The sequence below is a fragment of the Hipposideros armiger genome, unplaced genomic scaffold (assembly GCF_001890085.2).
Source record: "Hipposideros armiger isolate ML-2016 unplaced genomic scaffold, ASM189008v1 scaffold_64, whole genome shotgun sequence".
Lineage (NCBI taxonomy): Eukaryota > Metazoa > Chordata > Mammalia > Chiroptera > Hipposideridae > Hipposideros > Hipposideros armiger.
The window spans coordinates 1,212,408-1,230,143 of NW_017731414.1; the positions used below are offsets into that span (position 1 = coordinate 1,212,408).

General features: G+C 52.7%; 1 protein-coding gene across 1 annotated transcript in view; it reads right to left on the reverse strand.

The window, feature by feature from the left end:
- Positions 1-2,134: 2,134 nt before the first annotated feature.
- Positions 2,135-17,736, reverse strand: part of UNC13A (unc-13 homolog A) — a 63,688-nt gene continuing 48,086 nt past the window's right edge. Inside the window, exons 34-42 of the mRNA XM_019641840.1 lie at positions 17,541-17,546; positions 15,982-16,020; positions 14,784-14,813; positions 13,399-13,455; positions 12,926-13,006; positions 11,894-12,041; positions 7,974-8,066; positions 7,093-7,252; positions 2,135-5,484 (exon numbers count right to left, since the gene is read on the reverse strand). Coding sequence (XP_019497385.1) covers positions 5,184-5,484; positions 7,093-7,252; positions 7,974-8,066; positions 11,894-12,041; positions 12,926-13,006; positions 13,399-13,455; positions 14,784-14,813; positions 15,982-16,020; positions 17,541-17,546 — 915 coding nt within the window. The 3' untranslated portion in view covers positions 2,135-5,183. The remainder of the gene's footprint in view (positions 5,485-7,092; positions 7,253-7,973; positions 8,067-11,893; positions 12,042-12,925; positions 13,007-13,398; positions 13,456-14,783; positions 14,814-15,981; positions 16,021-17,540; positions 17,547-17,736) is intronic.

A 17,736-nucleotide genomic window follows, 5' to 3' on the forward strand; every position in this document is an offset into this window, starting at 1 on the left:
TTAATGGCTCATGGACCAAATCGGGCCAGCTGGGTTTTTTTTCGTTTGTTTTATTTTGGTTTTTGTCTGTTTTGTTTTTAAATTGAGTTGACATTCAAATAAGATAAAAATAGTCATATTCAATTGTACAATCCCAAGGCATTTAGTATATTCACATTGTTGTTCCACCATCAGTACTATTTCCAAAACTTTTTCATCTTCCCAAACTGAAACTCTGTGCCCATCAAACACTAACTCCCCACCCCCTTCCCCAGTCCCTTGCACCCACTTTCTGTCTCTATGAACCTGACCACTCTAGATACCTCATATAAGTGGAATCATAAAGTATTTGATCATAGTGTCTGGCTTATTTCACTCAGCATAATGTCCTCAAGGCTCATCCATGTTGTAGCAGGTGTCAGAGTGTCCTTCCTTTTTAAAGCTGAATAATATTCCATTGTGTGGGTGGACCACATTTTCTTCTCCACATTCACCTGTCAATGGACAGTTGAGTTGCCTCCATGTTTTAGCTATTGTGACCAACGCTGCTGTGAACGTGGGTGTACAAACATCTCTTTGAGACTCTGCTTTCAATTCTTTCAGATACATATACCCAGAAGTAGAATTGCTGGGTCACATGGTAATTCTATTTTTAATTTTTTGAGGAACTTCCATACTGTTTTCCACAGCAGCTGCACAATTTTACATTCCCACTAACAGTGCACAAGGGTTCCAGTTTCTCCACCTCCTTGCTAACATAGCTATCCTGATGGGTGTGAGGTGGAATCCTGTTTTTAAATCCTTAGTTTAGTGCTTATTTTTTTTATTATTAATCATACTTATGTATCCTTAAACTTTATCAATGTGGGTGTGTCTTGTGGGTGTAAATATGTATAGCTAGTTTTTGAGCTTTATAAATGTGGTGTCATGTTCTCTGATGCCTTCTGGAACTTAGTTTTTTTCACTCAATGTCATACTTCTAAGATTCGTTCTTGTCAGTCAGAGAAGAACCTCACTTATAGAGAACGGCAGAAGTACACCTGTCCCTGGTCCATAGGTGCAGCGTCAGCTCTGAGACTCAGTGGATCAGAGCAGGATGGTTTATTTCTCACAGCACAGCAAGCAGCATGAGCCTCAGTCTTCAAGCCCCATAGGTGACATGATGGACCCCCACATACTGAGGGACACAGGGCCAAAGGCTGAGTCTGTTTTGTAGCAAGCAGAAAACAAGCCCACTCCCCTCTGTCAGGGAGTGAGCAGTTGATGCAGTAGTCACTCTGCATAGTCCACGTGTCTAACTATTGGAAACTGCTAGGTCTCGTGGAAAAGATAAGGTCTGCAATCTGGCACAGTCACCAAGAATGTGCAGGGACACTCAGGGCCCCTGGCGGGCTGCCTCTTCTGACATCATGTTCATCCCTTTTCACAGCAGTATCATATTCCCCGTTGTGAAGATACCATGACATTGAGGTTTCGTCTTTTGGCCCACATGCAAGTCTTGAGGGTGGAACTGCTGTGTTATGGGCAAGCTCTGTGGCTTAGCCACTGTTTGTTTCACTTTTAGCTCTTTTGGCTATTATTTGCAGCTGAAAGCATTCACTGAACCCACTCCCAGTAGTAGATTCTACAGCCCCAGCTCTGGCCACTTAAATGCAGACACAGCCCCAGATCTTAGAAGGGGAGTCCCTGAATTTACCAAGGAAACCCTGAGCTGAGTGATACTTCGCTTCTGCTCTGTGATGGGATGGGGGCCCTAAATAGAAATTAAATTCAGCTGTAGAAAAATAAAGTTTTCATTTTTGCATTTCCGAGTTTATGACATGATGTTCTCACCTGTTATATCAAAACAAACCCCCCCAAAAAATCCCAAAAAACATGGGGCTGTGGGTTGAATTTGGGGAGTGTATCCCTGGCATTTGTATCCTAACTTGCTTGAGCTAAAAGTAACAGCTGCCCAATGTCCAGGATTCAAATCCTTACTCCATCCTTTCCACAAAATCTCACTTCTCTGGGACTCTGTTTTCCTGCTCTGTGAAATGGGGCGATGCTAGTTGTGGATGAGTTGGTTCATGGACAGGAAGCGCTTTCAACAGCATCTGCACATAAAGGCGCTGTGTTTTTTGCGTTAATGGGAATGCAAAGCCACCACCACGCGTCTGAGGCCATGTGCTTTTTCTTATTTTAATGTCTGCTGTTAATAAAATATTTTTACAGAGACCAAAAAGTCAGAATAGTGCAAAACATCTCAACACCATGCATTCATGACCACTTCTTGTTAGTTTTAAACATTTGTTCCAAGTCACATATTTACAGAGAAATGGGGGCATCTGTGTAGAGATGCTGGACTGACGGGATGGAATTAAAAGTGTTTTGATTTCACATTTGCAATCACATGCTAAGAGACAGTGTGTGGAGGAAGAACCTCTCTGGACTGTGTGGCCGGGTATCGGTGTCTGAGGTGGCGGGGCCAGGGGTGGGGTCTGAGCTCCCTGGCTGTGTGGCCCAAGATGCACCGGTAACCCTCCGCCTGTGACCTGGGCCTCGAAAGAGCCACTATGGCTGGACGGTGGCAGGGGGATGGGAAGGGGGGGGTCTTACTCGACACCGTCAACTTGATTTCTCTCTTTAAAAAAATAAAAGGCAAAGAGAAAAGCAACACGTGTCAGCGAAGACGACTTTGGTCCTTGACAGTTCTTAAGAAAGGATGTTCAGGGGGCAGATGGAGTGGTGATATGAACCAAGTCCCCAGCGAGCTCCCCTCCCTCTGCGCCCAGGCAGCAGAGTTTGGGGCAACTCCGGGCTGTCCCCGCTCTGCCCTGCCTTCTGTGTTCCCATCTGCAAGATGGACAGTGCAGGGCGTGCGGGGTCAGGGACAGGAAGGTCTCTGAGGTCCCAATGATTTCTAGTTAGGTGTTAAGTTTTTTTGCATCTCTGATGGGGGCACGGTGAGGTTTCAGACTGGCGCCTAAGTCAGAGGGATTAAGGGGTGCAGCCGAGTACCTCATTTTAGGTAAATCCTTCTAGGACGGAATGATGAGAGCCAGAACAGTGGGTCTCTCTTCCTTCTAGGTCCTCAATTTTGCTTTTTGTCCCATCTCTGCATCGCCCCATCTCCAAGTCTCTCCATCTCAAGGACTCTCTCTCTAGTGGGGTGTGATCTCATTCTTCCAATTTCTTACCTTCTCTCTGCTTGTCTCTGTGCCCTTATTCTGTCTTTGTCCCTCTTGGGGAGGGGATTGGCTCTGTCCAAGATATCTCTCAATGTCACACCCCTCTACCTTGTCAGGGGCCCACCTTACTTCATCCTTTCCCTGATCCATGGAAATCTGGGGCCAGATCCTGGCATGAAGTGAAGTCCAATGCAATCCCCAAGACCCCACCAGGGCTCAGAACCCCAGGCACCCAGAGGTGTGATCCAAGGTTGGGCACTGTGTCCACTTGCTGGGTGCCCTTGGGGAAAGCCTTGCTCCTCTCTGACCCTTGTTGTTCCAGTATAGGAACTTCCTGGTTTTAAACCCTTCCAGCCACCTCGATTCCTCTCCTGTATCCTCTACGTCTCCTCTGGTCCTCTCTTCACTCTGTGTCCTGTGACTCAGCCAGACTTTCTGGCTCGAATACCTCCTGTGTGCCCAGCTCTGTGTGGGAGGGTAAGGTTGATAGGGACAGACAGTCACGGACAGATGCACATGAGGATACGAGGGCATGCACAGATGCCAAAGACTTAATTCAACTAGGCATACCCTCTTTGCCATCTACTTGTGCCCAGCCTCTGCTGGGTGAACCTGGGGCTCGAGAGGACTCAGACCCCAGTCTGGGGAAAACAAAGCCTGTCATAGACACCCCCAGTTCCACAGCTTCAGGGACAGAGGGTGGGGAAGTCCTGAGGGGGAGGAGGATTTTCTACAGGATGGGATATTTCTGGAGAGTTTTGAGGGATGAGTTAGGAGCTCTCTGGGAAAATAAGAGGGAGGAAATTCCCAAAACACATGCCTGGGCCAGTGCTGGGGAACCCTACACACACACACACACACACACACACACACACACACACACACACACCCCCCCCCCAGCATTTCTGGTCTCTTACTTCTTTCCTGCCTGGAGAATTCTGGTAGAGGAAGGTATTGAGGGGACCTGGGTCCAGGGAATTCCAAATCCTCTTTCGGCAGGTCAAGAGTTCTCAGGGTATCTCCCCCTGGGGTCCCAGAATAAAGGGTTTTTCTTGGCAGCCTGAGGTGGGAAGGAACAGTGGGGGCCTTGTCCCAGGACCCCCACCCCTTGTAAGGGTTGGGAAAGGTCCCCTTAAGGGGTTTAGCAGCAATGGGGAGCTGTGTCAGGTCATCAGATCTCAGCCCACCCTTGGATGGGACATACAGGCCAAAGGGAGTGGGGAGAGGGCATGGCACTGGGACCCTCAGCAACTCTCTGGGCCTCAGTTTTGCCACCTGTCAAATGGGTGGGTTGAATTCTATGAGGACTGAGCATGTGGGGGGGGGGTAAGGAGGAGAAAAAAACCCTTAGGGAAATGTGGGTGCCCCAGAGCCGCCCCAGGGTTTGGGCGCCCAAGGGCGCATGTGCTTTTTAAATCCCCTCCTCCCCTCGTTTATTTTTTGCACAAACATCAAAATGGACTCCGGTCCACCCGGGCCCTCCAACTACCATCCTAGTCCCTCCAGCCCCTAGAGTCTAGGGCCTAGACCTTCTCAGGGGTCGTTCCATAAAGTCCTGTCCCTTGCCTAGGGCCCGCCCCTTGCCTAGGGCCCGCCCCTCAGGGAGCTAAGAGTTCTAGACTTGGTAATGGATCTTGGGCCCCCAGGGGTTGGAGACTAGTCTTATGGCTTTTCCAGGGGGCAGGAGGTGGGGCCTCCCGGAACCAGAGGCACGGGACCTGGCCCCCTCCATAAGGGGTGGGATTTCTCCCATCCTAGCTCGAAAGGCCCCCTAGGCGCTGCGGACGTTGCCTCAAGGAGGGGATGTGGCTTCTTCCTGTCTCTCGCCCTAGGGCATGGCCTCCCAAGGGGGCGGTGCATCATCCATTCACAATTCCCCAAAAAAAGAAGGTAAGTCATGGGCGAAAGTGCTGACCATCCTCTGCGCAGAGCCCGGAGACTCACCCTCTGGAAGGTCCCAGCGTGCAGGCCCCGCCCCGCCTCGTCCCGAGCGTTCTACAAAGGCGCAGTGCTGCCCGCCCCGCACGCCCCGCACTAGGGCGCAGGCGCGGCACCGCCCTCTTCGGCGGAGCGCGTGTCCGATTTGAGCTTCACGAACTCCTTGGCCACCTCGTCATTGCTGCGCTGCGACAGGATGCGCAGCACCGTGAGGCCTGTGTCATCCATGTGGATGCGGCGGCCTAGGGGCAGCCAACAGGCGGCGCTCCCGCGCTGAGCCAGTTCGCGCAGTTGCAGCACAGCCAGCCCCACTGTGCGGTCCTCGCGCGCGAAACAGTAGTCCTTGACGCACACCTGCAGCTCATAGCACTCGGGGCCCGCATCAGCGCTCAGCGTGCTGTGGAGGGGCGGGGCGTCAGGGAAGGACCTGCCCCACGCAAGGCTCCTCCCACCCCACCAGCCATGCCCAATGGATGCCCACGTGTGATCCTCCTATTTTCATAACCTGCCACTCTAGGTAGGCCAGCCCCTGCCCTCGATGCCTCACCCTACAGTCCCACGCTGAGCCATAGCCACACCAGCTGACACCCGCCCCCCCCCCCCAATAATGTCTCTTCCCTCCCTTCTGCCCCCCACCCAATGACGCTCCCACCAGCCTGGCCAAACCATGTCCTTATCCCAAGTGACCCTTCCCCCAGAGCTCTCTGGCTACACCATTCTCCTACCACTTCTGTGATCGTCATCCACACTCAGGCTGAGCTGCTGCCCTCACCACCTTGCGGCCTTAGCTATCGTCCCCAGAAGCTCCAGAACCAAGCTCCCTTCTGAACTGAAGTTCTTCCCTTGTTGTGGCTCCTCCCGCATGCTCACTAGCTCGCCCCTTTTATCCCTAAGATGCCCTCCCAACACGGCCCTGCCCTGATGTCTCACCACAAGTGACCCCCACTCAAGCATGCCTGCCCCCCTAGGCTGTGTGCCCAGTAAAGCTAGGCTTCTGCCCCCGGGGTGACCTGCCCTGATGCTGCCTGCTGGCTGATCAAGAGTCCCTCCATTTGGCCATGCCCATACCATTTCTTCACATCCTTCTCCCAGATTGTACTCCTAGCCCTCAAATACTCCAGCCCACCCCAGGAGGCACCTGTCCCCCACTAGGCCATGCTCCTGCTCCCAAGCATTATGTCAGATGACCTACCATTCCAGAGTCCTCTGATTGAGAGCCCTCTCCTAACAATTACTAGCCAGGCTCTTGTCCCTCAAAGCCCCCCAGCTCTCCCCAGCTCTGATGTCCTCTGCACTTCTGTCCCCCAAGAAGAGCTCCCAACGTTACCCTGCTCCAGTTAAGTTCACACCTCACCCAAAAATCCACCCACATGACTCCACTCTCATCTCTCTGCACATTCTCATCAGACTTATTTATGCCTCCCAGGGTCTGTCCCCTCTAGACTCCTGATACCTTGACCAAACTCATTCCTGCCCACCAGAAAGCCCAACTGGGATGTGACCCCACCCCCACCCCACATGACACGCACGTCCTGGACCAAGCCACACTCCACTCCTGTCCCCCAGAGCAGACTCCTCCAGATGACCTGCCTCAACAGACCTGACAAGGATCACTGCTGACTCCGTGAGTCCCCACCTCATTCCTCCTCCCCCATCATGACCACCCATGCCCTTAACCACCAGTCTCCAACCCCAGAAATGGCCCCACCCAACACACTGCTTCTGCCCAGACTTCCCCTCCCCTTCACAAGCCCTCATCATGTTATATCACACTTGTTTCTCCCCAAGACCTGACTGCCCTCAAAGTAGTCAACTCCATCCCAGTGTCCCCTCACTGATGTCACTCCTGCACTAAGGTGCCTCCCTTCCCAGTACCCCCACTAGGATGTGACCCTTCCCATTCCTGCGCTTAGGTATCACTGGCCCTAGTTAGACATGCCTCCTAACTAGTGGGCTCTGAGGTTAACCCAGCAGATGCCCCACCCCCCGAGCACCCCAAACTCACAACTGGAAGCTCTCATTGTACTTGGGGGCCCAGCTGTTGTTCTTGGATTTGGTGGCAAACTTGCGTTTCTTGTCGCTGAGATGGGGCCCAATGATGTTTACCTCAATGAACGGCCGGAAAATGCCAGAAGTCTGCCACTTGAGGTCATTGGCAGCCACCACTATTGGGGGAAGTGGAGGGTAAGATTGGTCAGGGTCCCTCAGTATGCAGCTGTGGTTTTCAAAGCCTGTCTGAAAGACTACATTTCTCAGCATGCCCAATGTGGCCAATGAAATCAATGTAGCTATGTGACCAATAAGATGTGAGAGGAAGTAATAAGTACAACTTCCGGGTTGTGGCTTAAAAGGGAGAAAGCCCTAAACTTTCTCTTTCCCCTAGCTGCAGGCTGGGATGCTAGTGGGGTTGAGTTCTTTGGGACCCTGTAGAGGAGGAAAACACATTAGGGATGAAAGGGCAACACATGATGGTAGGGGCCTGGATCCCCAACACCGTGAAGCCTCCACAAAAGCTCTGGCCAGATTGTCCTCGGAGTTACCTCAGAGAAAAATGCATTCTATCTTGTTTAAGCCATTGTTCTTCTAAGCCTTGGCTAAAACAGCCTCAATCTGTGTTCTAATTAATAAAATAAAAGCCAACAAAAGGAAAGTAGAGCTGAGAGATGGAGAAAGTGGAACCGAGTCCTGTAGTCCTGTAACACTGTTTGCACCCCTGGATCCAGCCATGTGTGAAGGTGGTTTACTTCTGGAATTTTCAGTTTTGTGAAAACTTTTTTTTTTAATGAAAAAAGTTTTTCTTGCTTAAGCCAGATTGCGTTTGGTTTCTGTCTCAGAACCTAGTGCATCCTCGCTGAGGCACTCGCCCTCCCTCCTCAGGCTGCTCACCTTTCACTGTGACCTTGTGTTCCCCAGTTCCTGGATGAGTGAAGAGCTCAACGTGGACAGAGACTTCACCCACAGGGTCTTCCACACCAGAGCCTGGGCAGGCAGGAGAGGATGCTTGGCGTCAGCTCCATTCTTTCCCACTCACCGGAAAGGACCTGGACCGCCTCTCACCCACCATGTGCTGGAGGCACCAGGTCAACAGCCCTGACAGGGTGGTACTGAGGATTGGCTGGGATAGTAGGTACTCTTGAGGAAGCCAAGAATCCAGGGTTCTAGCCTTTCACTGCCTTGCTATGAGATCTTGGGCAGACCTCTTAACTTCTCTGAGCCTAATGTGTCTGCCCTCCATATTTCTTTTTCGACTGACTGCCATGTCATCAAAATTCAGTATTCATCTTATAAGCCACCTCAACAGCATCTGACACTCTGGATTTCTGTGCCTCAGTTTCCTCTCTCAGCTGAAACAACACCACACTCTGGGTTCTCATCCTATACACTAGTCACTCCTCACCCTCTTTCATCATTTCCTCCTCCTCTGTCAATCCTCAAATTGTTGGGGGAACCCTGCACCTCACTCTTTGACACCCTTCTTTGTCTTCACTTCCTCTGTAAGTGCTGGTACATTAGAAGATCCTGTCAGCTCTACCTTCGAAGTACATCCAGAATCTCACCCACCTCCTTGGCCTCCTCCATCCTGACCCAGCCCCCATCATCACACTCCTGGACTACTGCAGTAACCTTCTCCCTGTCTCCCTGCATCCTCCTCTCATCTTCTCTCAATACCCCAGCCAGAGAAATCCTCTTAAGTCAGATCACATCCCTCCTCTGCTCAAAACCCTCCCATCTCACTCTGAAGTAATCGGAGTCCTTTTTGTGATCTGCAATATCCCTCCTAACGTCTCACTATTACCTCTCCTGCCTCACCTCCCTCCATTCTCATCCTTACTAATTCTGCGCCAGCCCCACTAGCTTCCTCTTTTATTTTCCCTGCTCCCACACCATTCCTCTTCTAATAAACAATCTCCAGTTTCCATTGAGAAATGCCCCTACCTTCACCTCAGACGTTGTGGCTCCATCCCACACTTCAGGTATGGCTAAATGAACCGCAGCAGCCCAACCAGAGCATTCCCTGCCCAGGGCTGCAGTGACTGGCTATGGGATGGTCATGTGATTCAAGCTGGGCCTATCAGAGTTGGCCCTGGGACTCTGGCTATAATTGATAGGAAAGAGCCTCTCGGTGCTAAGCTGGCAAGGCTGTCTCTGCCCAATGAGGGGATAGTCCATCTCACAGAGGTCTCAGTAGAGACCAATGAACAGCGGCATTGTTGGAGACTCTGGATCCAGCTATTCCTGATGTCAACTCAACCCTTAATCTTTTGTTCCAGAACCAACAAATTCCCTTGTCTGCTTGAGTCAGGGTGAGGTGTGCTTCTGTTTCTGACCACCACAAGCATCCTGATTGTTTGGTTCTGATGGGATCATTGAAGGGCAGCTTAAAACCTTGTGTTCCCATCCCTCCCTCTGTGACTCTGGGAAGGGTATCCTGTGGGAGCCTGAGGACCTGTTACCGCCAGCACACCCACCAGGCCCCTCTCCAGCCCCCCAGGAAGCTCCCCACACCTGGAGCACCCCATGCAAGGGGGGGGGTAGGAACAGGGGAAAGTCAGGGGTGGGAGTGGGGAAGGAGAATGGGTCAGTTCAAGGTTGATCTGGGTCACTTGCCCCAGGCGGGAAGTGACTGAGGCTCAGGGGGAAGAGGGGCCTGGAGACCCCCAGCACCCCAGTACTGGGGCGTGCACCCCCATCTTCACTGCCACCCCAGGCCACCTTCTTTGACATCTCAGGCTCCCACCCCTTCTGCCTCCCACCAGTCACATGCTCAGCCTCACCTCCCCCCCATCATCCCAGGCTGATGCTTTATTGCAAGCTCAATCAGGGCCAGACTGAGGGTACCAGGGGGAAGTCGGACAGTGGTGGGTGGGGTGAGGGGTCAGACCAAGGCCAAAGCTAGTAAGAAGGGGGAGGGGCACCCCCATCCCATGGTTTGCTGGCTCCAAGGGGAAGGGTTTTTCCTGGGCTTCTCTGTGCTCTCCCAACACCACCCTCATACCCCTCTCCACCTCCCCAAGTCCCGGGCCCCCCTACAGGGGAAGGTTCCAGGAGCAAGTGGCTTCTCCTTTGAAACTCAACATCCTCATTTATGGAATAACAGACCTCCCCAGACCTTGTGTGGTGATTGAGAGGCATCTTTGCAAGAATCCTTGAGAAGTGCTTGACACAAGGGCTGGCTCAGAGTTAGAGCCTGAAAAATAGTTTTCTACCCTCAGAAAAGTGATATCAAGTACAACAGTAACTAACAATTGCTACGAGCTATTAAATGCCAGGGACTGCTCTAAATTTAATTCATCGAATCCTAAAAAGAATCCTATGAATTAGGGTCCTTGACTGTCCTCATATTAGAGATGAGAAAACTGAGGCTCAGGGAGACAGACGTTTGCCCTAGGTGCCCAGCCGCTGAATGGCAGAGCTGGAATCTGAGCCCAGGGGACCCGGGATCTAGATTAAGAGAGGCACTTAGGGAGAAACAGGGGCCGACTCTAATCGCTTCTCCTTCCCCACGTGGAACCAGCAAGCCGTCCTTCCCCCTCGTCCACCTTGGCCCCCGCAGCCTGTCTGGCCTGGATGGGGCCCCGCAGGCCGTGGAGGCAGAAGGACGGGCCTTTTACTAGCCGGGGCCAGGAGGGGCGCAGGCACCGGGCACCGGGCGCGGGTGGGCGGCGGAGGCACGTACCCTTCTCAGGATAAATGTCTTCACTAAGGGTAAACCTAGTCCCTTTTCCACCATGGACTAATCGCGGGGGAGGGGGGAGAAAGGAGGAAAGGGAGGGGGGCAGAGACGAGCAATTGAGGGGCGAGGATGGAGGGCGAGTGTGCGTGGGGAGAGCAAGGGAGGCGCGGAGGGAGCGGCGAGTGAGAGGGAGGAGAGACAAGAAAGAGAGAAACATCAGCTGCAGACGGACAGACAGACAGCCTCCCACTCCGGGGGACACCAGGGACACTAAAAGCAGCAGTATGGGTTGGGCGAGAAGTTGAGGGCCCTGGGCTGACTGGGCTGACTGGGGTGGTGAGCCCTTAGAGCCACAGGGCTTGGCTCCCCGCACCCCAGCCTCCCCCTCCACTGCCAGAACTCAGCCTGGGTCAGCCGCTCTTGTCTCGCCCTTGTCTGCATTCTTGGGGCGAATTTGAAAAAGGGGAAGCCCTGGGGAGTGGAACTAGGACCCTGGAGTCCTGCCCTCCAGCCCCAGCTGCTGTGTGTGGAGCTCAGAGAGGGAGAGGGACAGGAGTCAGAAGCACGAGAAGACAGAAAGAGAATTTGAAAAATGGGAATTTCCTATCTGTCCACCCACTCCAGGTCGGGGTCCCTCCCATCCCTGGGGCTGGCAATCATTCCTTAGCCCCAGATATTTATTACAGACGTTCCTCCCCAGGGGCCTTGTACCCTTCCTCCAGAGATCCCGCCCCTGGAGCTGCCAATCACTTATTGGCCGTATTACATAAGAGGTCCAGCCTATGCCAGAGCTGTTAATCACTCGCTGGACTCATGACGTCAGGGCCTCCTAAGATCCGTCAATCACCTTGACGTCAAGGAAGTACCTCCCCAGAGTTTTCAATCACCTCCTGACCCTGTAACGTCACAGATTTTCCCAGGAGATGTCAATCACCTCCTGGCCCAATGACGTCATTGGTCCTGACCCCACAAGCTGTCGATCACTCATTGGCCCGTGACATCAAGGACTTCACGTGCGCCAAGGAGTTATCAATTCTCTTGTGATTCACAGAGGAGACGAGCCAATGGCTGCTCGGCACGGCGTTGCCCCTGCGGGCGGGAGTTCTCGACAAGCTAGCCTGTGGTCCCTTACCCTGGGTCGCCTGCGTCTGCACGAAGGTCTTGATGAGCAGGTCGGTGGCCTGCGTGTAGAGGGATAGGGCATAGCGCAGGGACTGCAGGTCCGGGCTCTTCTCCAAGAAGGTCTTCTTGAGGCCCACACCGCCCGCGTGGAAGTATTGCTGTGGGCACAGGGTTGGGGAAGTGAGGCCATCCCTGCTACTGGCCCATCCTGGCACCTCCCTATCTCCCAACCCTCTGCTCTCCGCAGTGATGCACCAGATGACCTGGGAGTCTCCAAACCACCCAAGTTGGGTGCTGCTTCTCCTCCATCTCCACTCCTGCCCCCAAACCACCCATGGGCTCCCAGTGCTCTCAGAATAACACTCATGCCTCCAGCCCCTACCTAGGCCCTTAGTGGCTCTAACCCTGCAACCTCCCTGCTTTCTCTCCAACTCTCTTCCCTAGAACATGTTTGCCTCAGGGTCTTTGCACTTACTATGCTCAGTGGTGGTTAGACCCTCCCTGTCCCCATACCCATCTCTACCCTGGCTCCTTGCCTTTCTTTGATTAAGATTTCAAGGAGCTTTCCTTGACCACCCCTCTTTAATATGTTGCCAGTTTCATTTCAGCAAAACATTTTTTTCAGAGTAGTTCTCACGCTTTTCGTTTCATGGAGACCACAGCTCTTTTCATGCTTCCATATTTTTGCATGAGCTGGTCCCCTGCCTAGAATGCTCTTTTTGATTTACCTTGTGAACTCCTATACATTCCTCAAAACCCACCTCCCACATGCCTTCTTCCAAAAAAGTTTTCACTGCTCCCTCCATGGGCTTCCCCAGCTCCCAACCTTCCCTCTACCCACCCTGATTCCACAGGGCTGGGAATGTCTGTGTCCAGCTATACCCCACCCCAGCCTGGGGTTTCTCAGGGCCCTGCCAGAATGGTCATCAGGAAGTATTTATAAATTGAATGAATTAAGGTGGGTTAGAGCCTAGGTCCATGTCCACACCAGCCATACCCTCTGCCTGCCCCACCCGGGATGGGCAGGGCTTGTGCTTCTCACCTTAATGGTGTCCAAGGCAAGTTCAACAACTGCACACTGCTTCGGGGTCAAGCTCTTGGCTTCCTCTCGTACCATGTGGTCCTAGATGGATGGAGAGAGAGGCCAGGTGGGCAGAGCAGACCCCGCATTAGGGATCTGCCTGTCTCTGGGGTTCATCCTTATACAACTTTGAGATGGATAACGAGTCTGTCTTTTCATCAATCATTGTGTCTCTAGTGCCCAGCATGTGACTCGCACACAGCAGGTGCTCAATAAATATCTGTTGTATAAATGACTTGTACACTTGATTATGCTGTATTGAAGCTGAACCATGCACCTCTTTCCAACACACCAGAGCAAATAAATTGTGCTTAAGCCAGTCTTAGTAGGGTTCTTGTTCCTTGAACCTGCAAAGCATGTCACCATTCTGGGAATCTCTCCCCCAGGAATCCTTCCTCCCCACTCTGATCTCCTTCCCCCATCTCTGGCCTCACCTTGAGTTTAGACAGCTGACCCAGCTCCTTGGCTGCATTGAAGATCATCTGGGTTCCCTGCAGGTAACAACAGACACAGCCAGGGTAAGGATGTGGGGGTCCTCCAAACCAGTCCCCAAACCCCTGCTGACACCCTAGCCCTGGACTTCTTGGTTCTTGTCCAAAGGCTCTGGGCAGGACAATGGTGGTGTCCTGGGGACAGAGGTCTGGAGCTCTGGAGAAGTGCTGAGGAGGAGATGGTGACTTTGTCCCTTGAAATCCTAGTCCTGTGGGGATGCTACCCGCCTTCCCACCTCCACCATGACCCCAGGTTTGTGGGATAGAGAAGAGAGACAGAGAGTGGGCTGCGAGGGACAGTGGGTGGGGGAGGCCCAGATGGTGTTTGTAGGTGTGAGCAGGGCTTGCCAGCCCAAAGTCAGGGAGTCTTGAGAAAACCGTGAGATGGACTCTGGTGAAACACCCTCCCCCCGCGAGGGACAATTCGCTCTGCAATAGGAGTTCTCCAGTAATCTGGGGGACCCTTAGTCTGACCTTTTAAAGGAAGAATCCTCCCCAATAACACACACCTCAGTACCCATCCCCCACACCCCCAAAAACAGACACCAGCAAGATGGCATCCAATGAGCTGAGTGGGCCTGTGTTCAAATCCCAGCTCTGCTGTGTGACCCTGGGCAAGTCACTTAACCTCCCTGAGCCTCAGTTTTGCCATCTAGATGGGAGAAATCATACCCACTTTGTGATTTAGCGGGGACTAAGTGTGTCTTTGTGCAATGTTTGCTGTTATTTGTACTTGGTCTCAAGGTCACAGGCAGTGCTGGGGGAGAGAGGGTCCCAGCCTGGAGGTCATGTGTCCTGCCTTCTCTATCACTGTGCTGGGGGTGTCCCAGACCCTTTCTGGACCTCAGTTTTCTACCTGGCTAACAAGGGCACCCACTTAGGGCATGGGGTGGGCCTATCAGTGAGATAAGACTGTGTTACTGAGTCCTGTAGTGGTCTGGGGGTCCTGGGTGGGGCTGGGCAGGGAGGGGGCCATCTATCAGCTGGCCTGTGGGAACTGGTCACCCTGCCACTACTAGAGTTATCATCATCCTAACTGTCCCTACTCTTCTTATTCTTGGTCTGCCATTTTTCTGAAGCTGTCACAAGGCACAGTTCCTCAGGAGCCCAGCTGTCTGTGCCTCAGTTTCCCCTGTCACCTCCTCCTCCCCGCCTGCTGCCCCCCACCCGCCACCCTTCAGGAGCAAGCCAGACAGACAGAGGAAGAATAGACCAACAGACAGGTTCACAGAACGCCCCCAACGGCACAGACCACAGGGGTGGAAGGAGGCACAGGGTGGGGTGGGGGGTGAGGGAGAGCCAGACAGACAGTGAGAAGCTGGTCTTACATCTGAGTGGCTTGGCAGTTTCGCCCTGCCCTGTGAAGAGAATCAGGTGGAGGTCAGCGTTCAGGTAAAGACTGGGAGGATACTCAGTGGGACTTCCCTGCCCCATTAAAGCACAGTCCCACCCCCCCAGCCCATGAGCTCCCTCCCAGATGCTGGGTCTAAGGCTGAGACCCCTCCCCAGCTAGGCACTTTCCCTTGTCCCCTTGTGGGGCCTTGGGGCTAGGCTCCCAGACTGCCATGCTAGGAGCCTAGAACCAGCCCATCACTTGGGGACAGGTGCCCAATTCCACAGTCAGCCTGCCCCGGGATGGGATGCCTTGGGGAGGAGGAGAGAAGATACAGAACTCAGGGTCTCTCGTCCCCCAACTTCCAAGACCTTACCCTGGCAGGCCTGACTCTAAAAGAAGCGTGCTCACAGGTTTCACAACTTCACTCAACATACAGACACACACCTGGGCACATCCGTGAGTGTGCAAAAAGTTTATGCACACACACACCCAGGTTGATATACAAAGACACACACACATGCAGAACTCACACACTAAAATACACAGGTGCATTCCTAAACACTTTCACATGTGTGCACAATCACACACATAAACCCACACACTCTGATCCCTACACAGATGCACATACATGTGTAGATGCCTGGCACATTGAATGTACCCCCAAGAGGGCTGGATGAGTGAGTTGGGAAGTCCTACAACCCATGTTCATGAAGTGGAGACCCCACTTATGTACACACAGGTTCAACAGCTTTTGCACGAGTGCACAGCAAGGGCAGCTGTTCATGTGTTGCTACAGCTCCCATCTCCTTACAACAACCATTAGAACGAAAGAAACCTACAGAAAGACTAACGTCTCAATCCAGGGCAGTGGTTAATGTCTGGGTTCCTCTCAAAGCCATAGAATTTCAGCTGAGTCCAGGGCTGGAAAAAGCCCTTTGGGTGTTGCTGTGAAAGGGAGGGAGCTGTATGTGCACACATTAGGTCACACGTGCACATACACTGCAAGTCATGTCCCTGGACAATCATCTTGCCTCTGAATTCCAGTTTTGTGGGACTTGGTTAGGATGCCCACCTCCTACCCGTGACCAGCTGAGGAAGCTGACCTTCCTGCCCGTGTACACAGACATACACATGCACACACCCCCAGACACCAGAACTCGAGACCTCAGCACCGACAAGGCTCTCATTACCTTTTCTAATCCCTTGCCATGTTTTCTCAAGAGGGTGCCCTGCAGAGACAACGTCACAGGGTGATCAAACGGGCAAGTGGTGTGAGGTGGAAACCCGGGGTAATCACACGTGTACTCATGGGGACAGGGCGTAAGGGGATCTGCACTGCACAGGGGGGTGGTGACTGGGTTGTAAGGGGGAATGTGTGTGTGCCTTAATGACCAACTCTTAAAACATGTGAATCAGAGAAATAAGAAAGAGAAGAGAAAAGGAGAAACAGAAATACAGAACCAGAGAGAAAGGCGAGAAGTTGCTGCCAAAATAGAATCCATTTATATTAATTGTATATATGAGGCTCTTGGTTCTTGGGAAAGCAAACAGTCTCCATATTTAGACAGACTTGAATTTGAATCCTGACTCTGGCATCTATTTACTATGTGGACTTGAGCAAGTACCTCCTCTCTGAGTCTCAGCTTTCCTCATCTGCAAAATGGGAATAATAATAGCCACCTCGCTCAAAACGTTGCCATGAAGGTAAGCTGAAACCACAGCTATGAGAAGTTCTGGCATACAGGGATAATCAATAAACATGAGCTCCCTTAGCTCCTGCCCACAAATGCATTGTCTGTGGTTGGGTATACTGCCACCAGATAATTAGCCAAAGATCCAGACTGCAGCCACCAAGAAGTACGATGAGCTAAATTCTCACAAGGCGCAATATTGTAACAGCCTTGTCTTTCCCACAAAGGGGGGCTCTGAAGTGTTGTTACTGATTTCTGCCCTGGTATGTGTCTAACTACTACCACCATCACCAATACAACAATATTAACTTTAATTTAGTGAGCACTGCCTCCACTTGTCACAGAGATGAGCACTTTAATGCATCATCCCATTTGCTTCTCACAACAACTCTCAGACAGTTTCTATAATTAGCCCCTTTTTCCAGACAATGAAATGGAGGTTCAGAGGTGAAGTGATTTCCCGAGGTCACAGAGAGAGAAAAAGAGTGGCTGGGCTGGGATTTGACGCCAAGTCTTCCTGACACCAAAGTAACAATGCCATCTCCCGTCTGGGTGCCTGGGATTCGTGTGTATCTGTATATGCAGCTGGACAGAGGTAGGCAGCGGGGGTGGACGGCCTATGCTGAGCAGCTGAGTAGGGACCAGGGTGGAACCTAAAGTGGAGGTCAGAGGGGCTGTGTTGACTTTGAACCTTCTTCTAGTTTTGGGGAGAGACTCATACCCTAGTGGCATCTAAGCATGGGAATAAGGGATCCCCAACTAAAGGACCATGGCAGCTGTGAAGGTGTTGGGCGTGGGGTTTGGGAGCCTGGAGCCGTGGCCTCCGTACTAAAATGGGGCGGGGTGGTGGGCGTGGCCTCCCTCCCTCCAGGCCCCGCCCCCTCCCCAAACCCGGGCCCCAGACAGACACAGGCACATCTAGGCGGGATGTGGGACAGTGGGTGGAGGAGCCAGTGGGTGAGGCGAGGGCACTGGGTGAGAGGGTGCAGCCACACGGTGGGCCGAGTCCACACACAGAGCGGACGGACAGACAGACGCACAGGCGAGCCTCTACTTACGATCATCTGTCAGCCATGATGGGGGCGAGGTGGTGGGGAGGGGGGAATAAGTCACCATAAGTCTCCCAAGAAGGCCAGGGAGAGGGCGGAGACAGCACCAAGGGGTGGACCTGTGCTCCGGCCCAGCCCGGAGAAGGCGGGGCCGGCTGTGGGAGGTCCGAGCCGCCTGCACCATCGTAGCCTCTTGGTGGCCCCC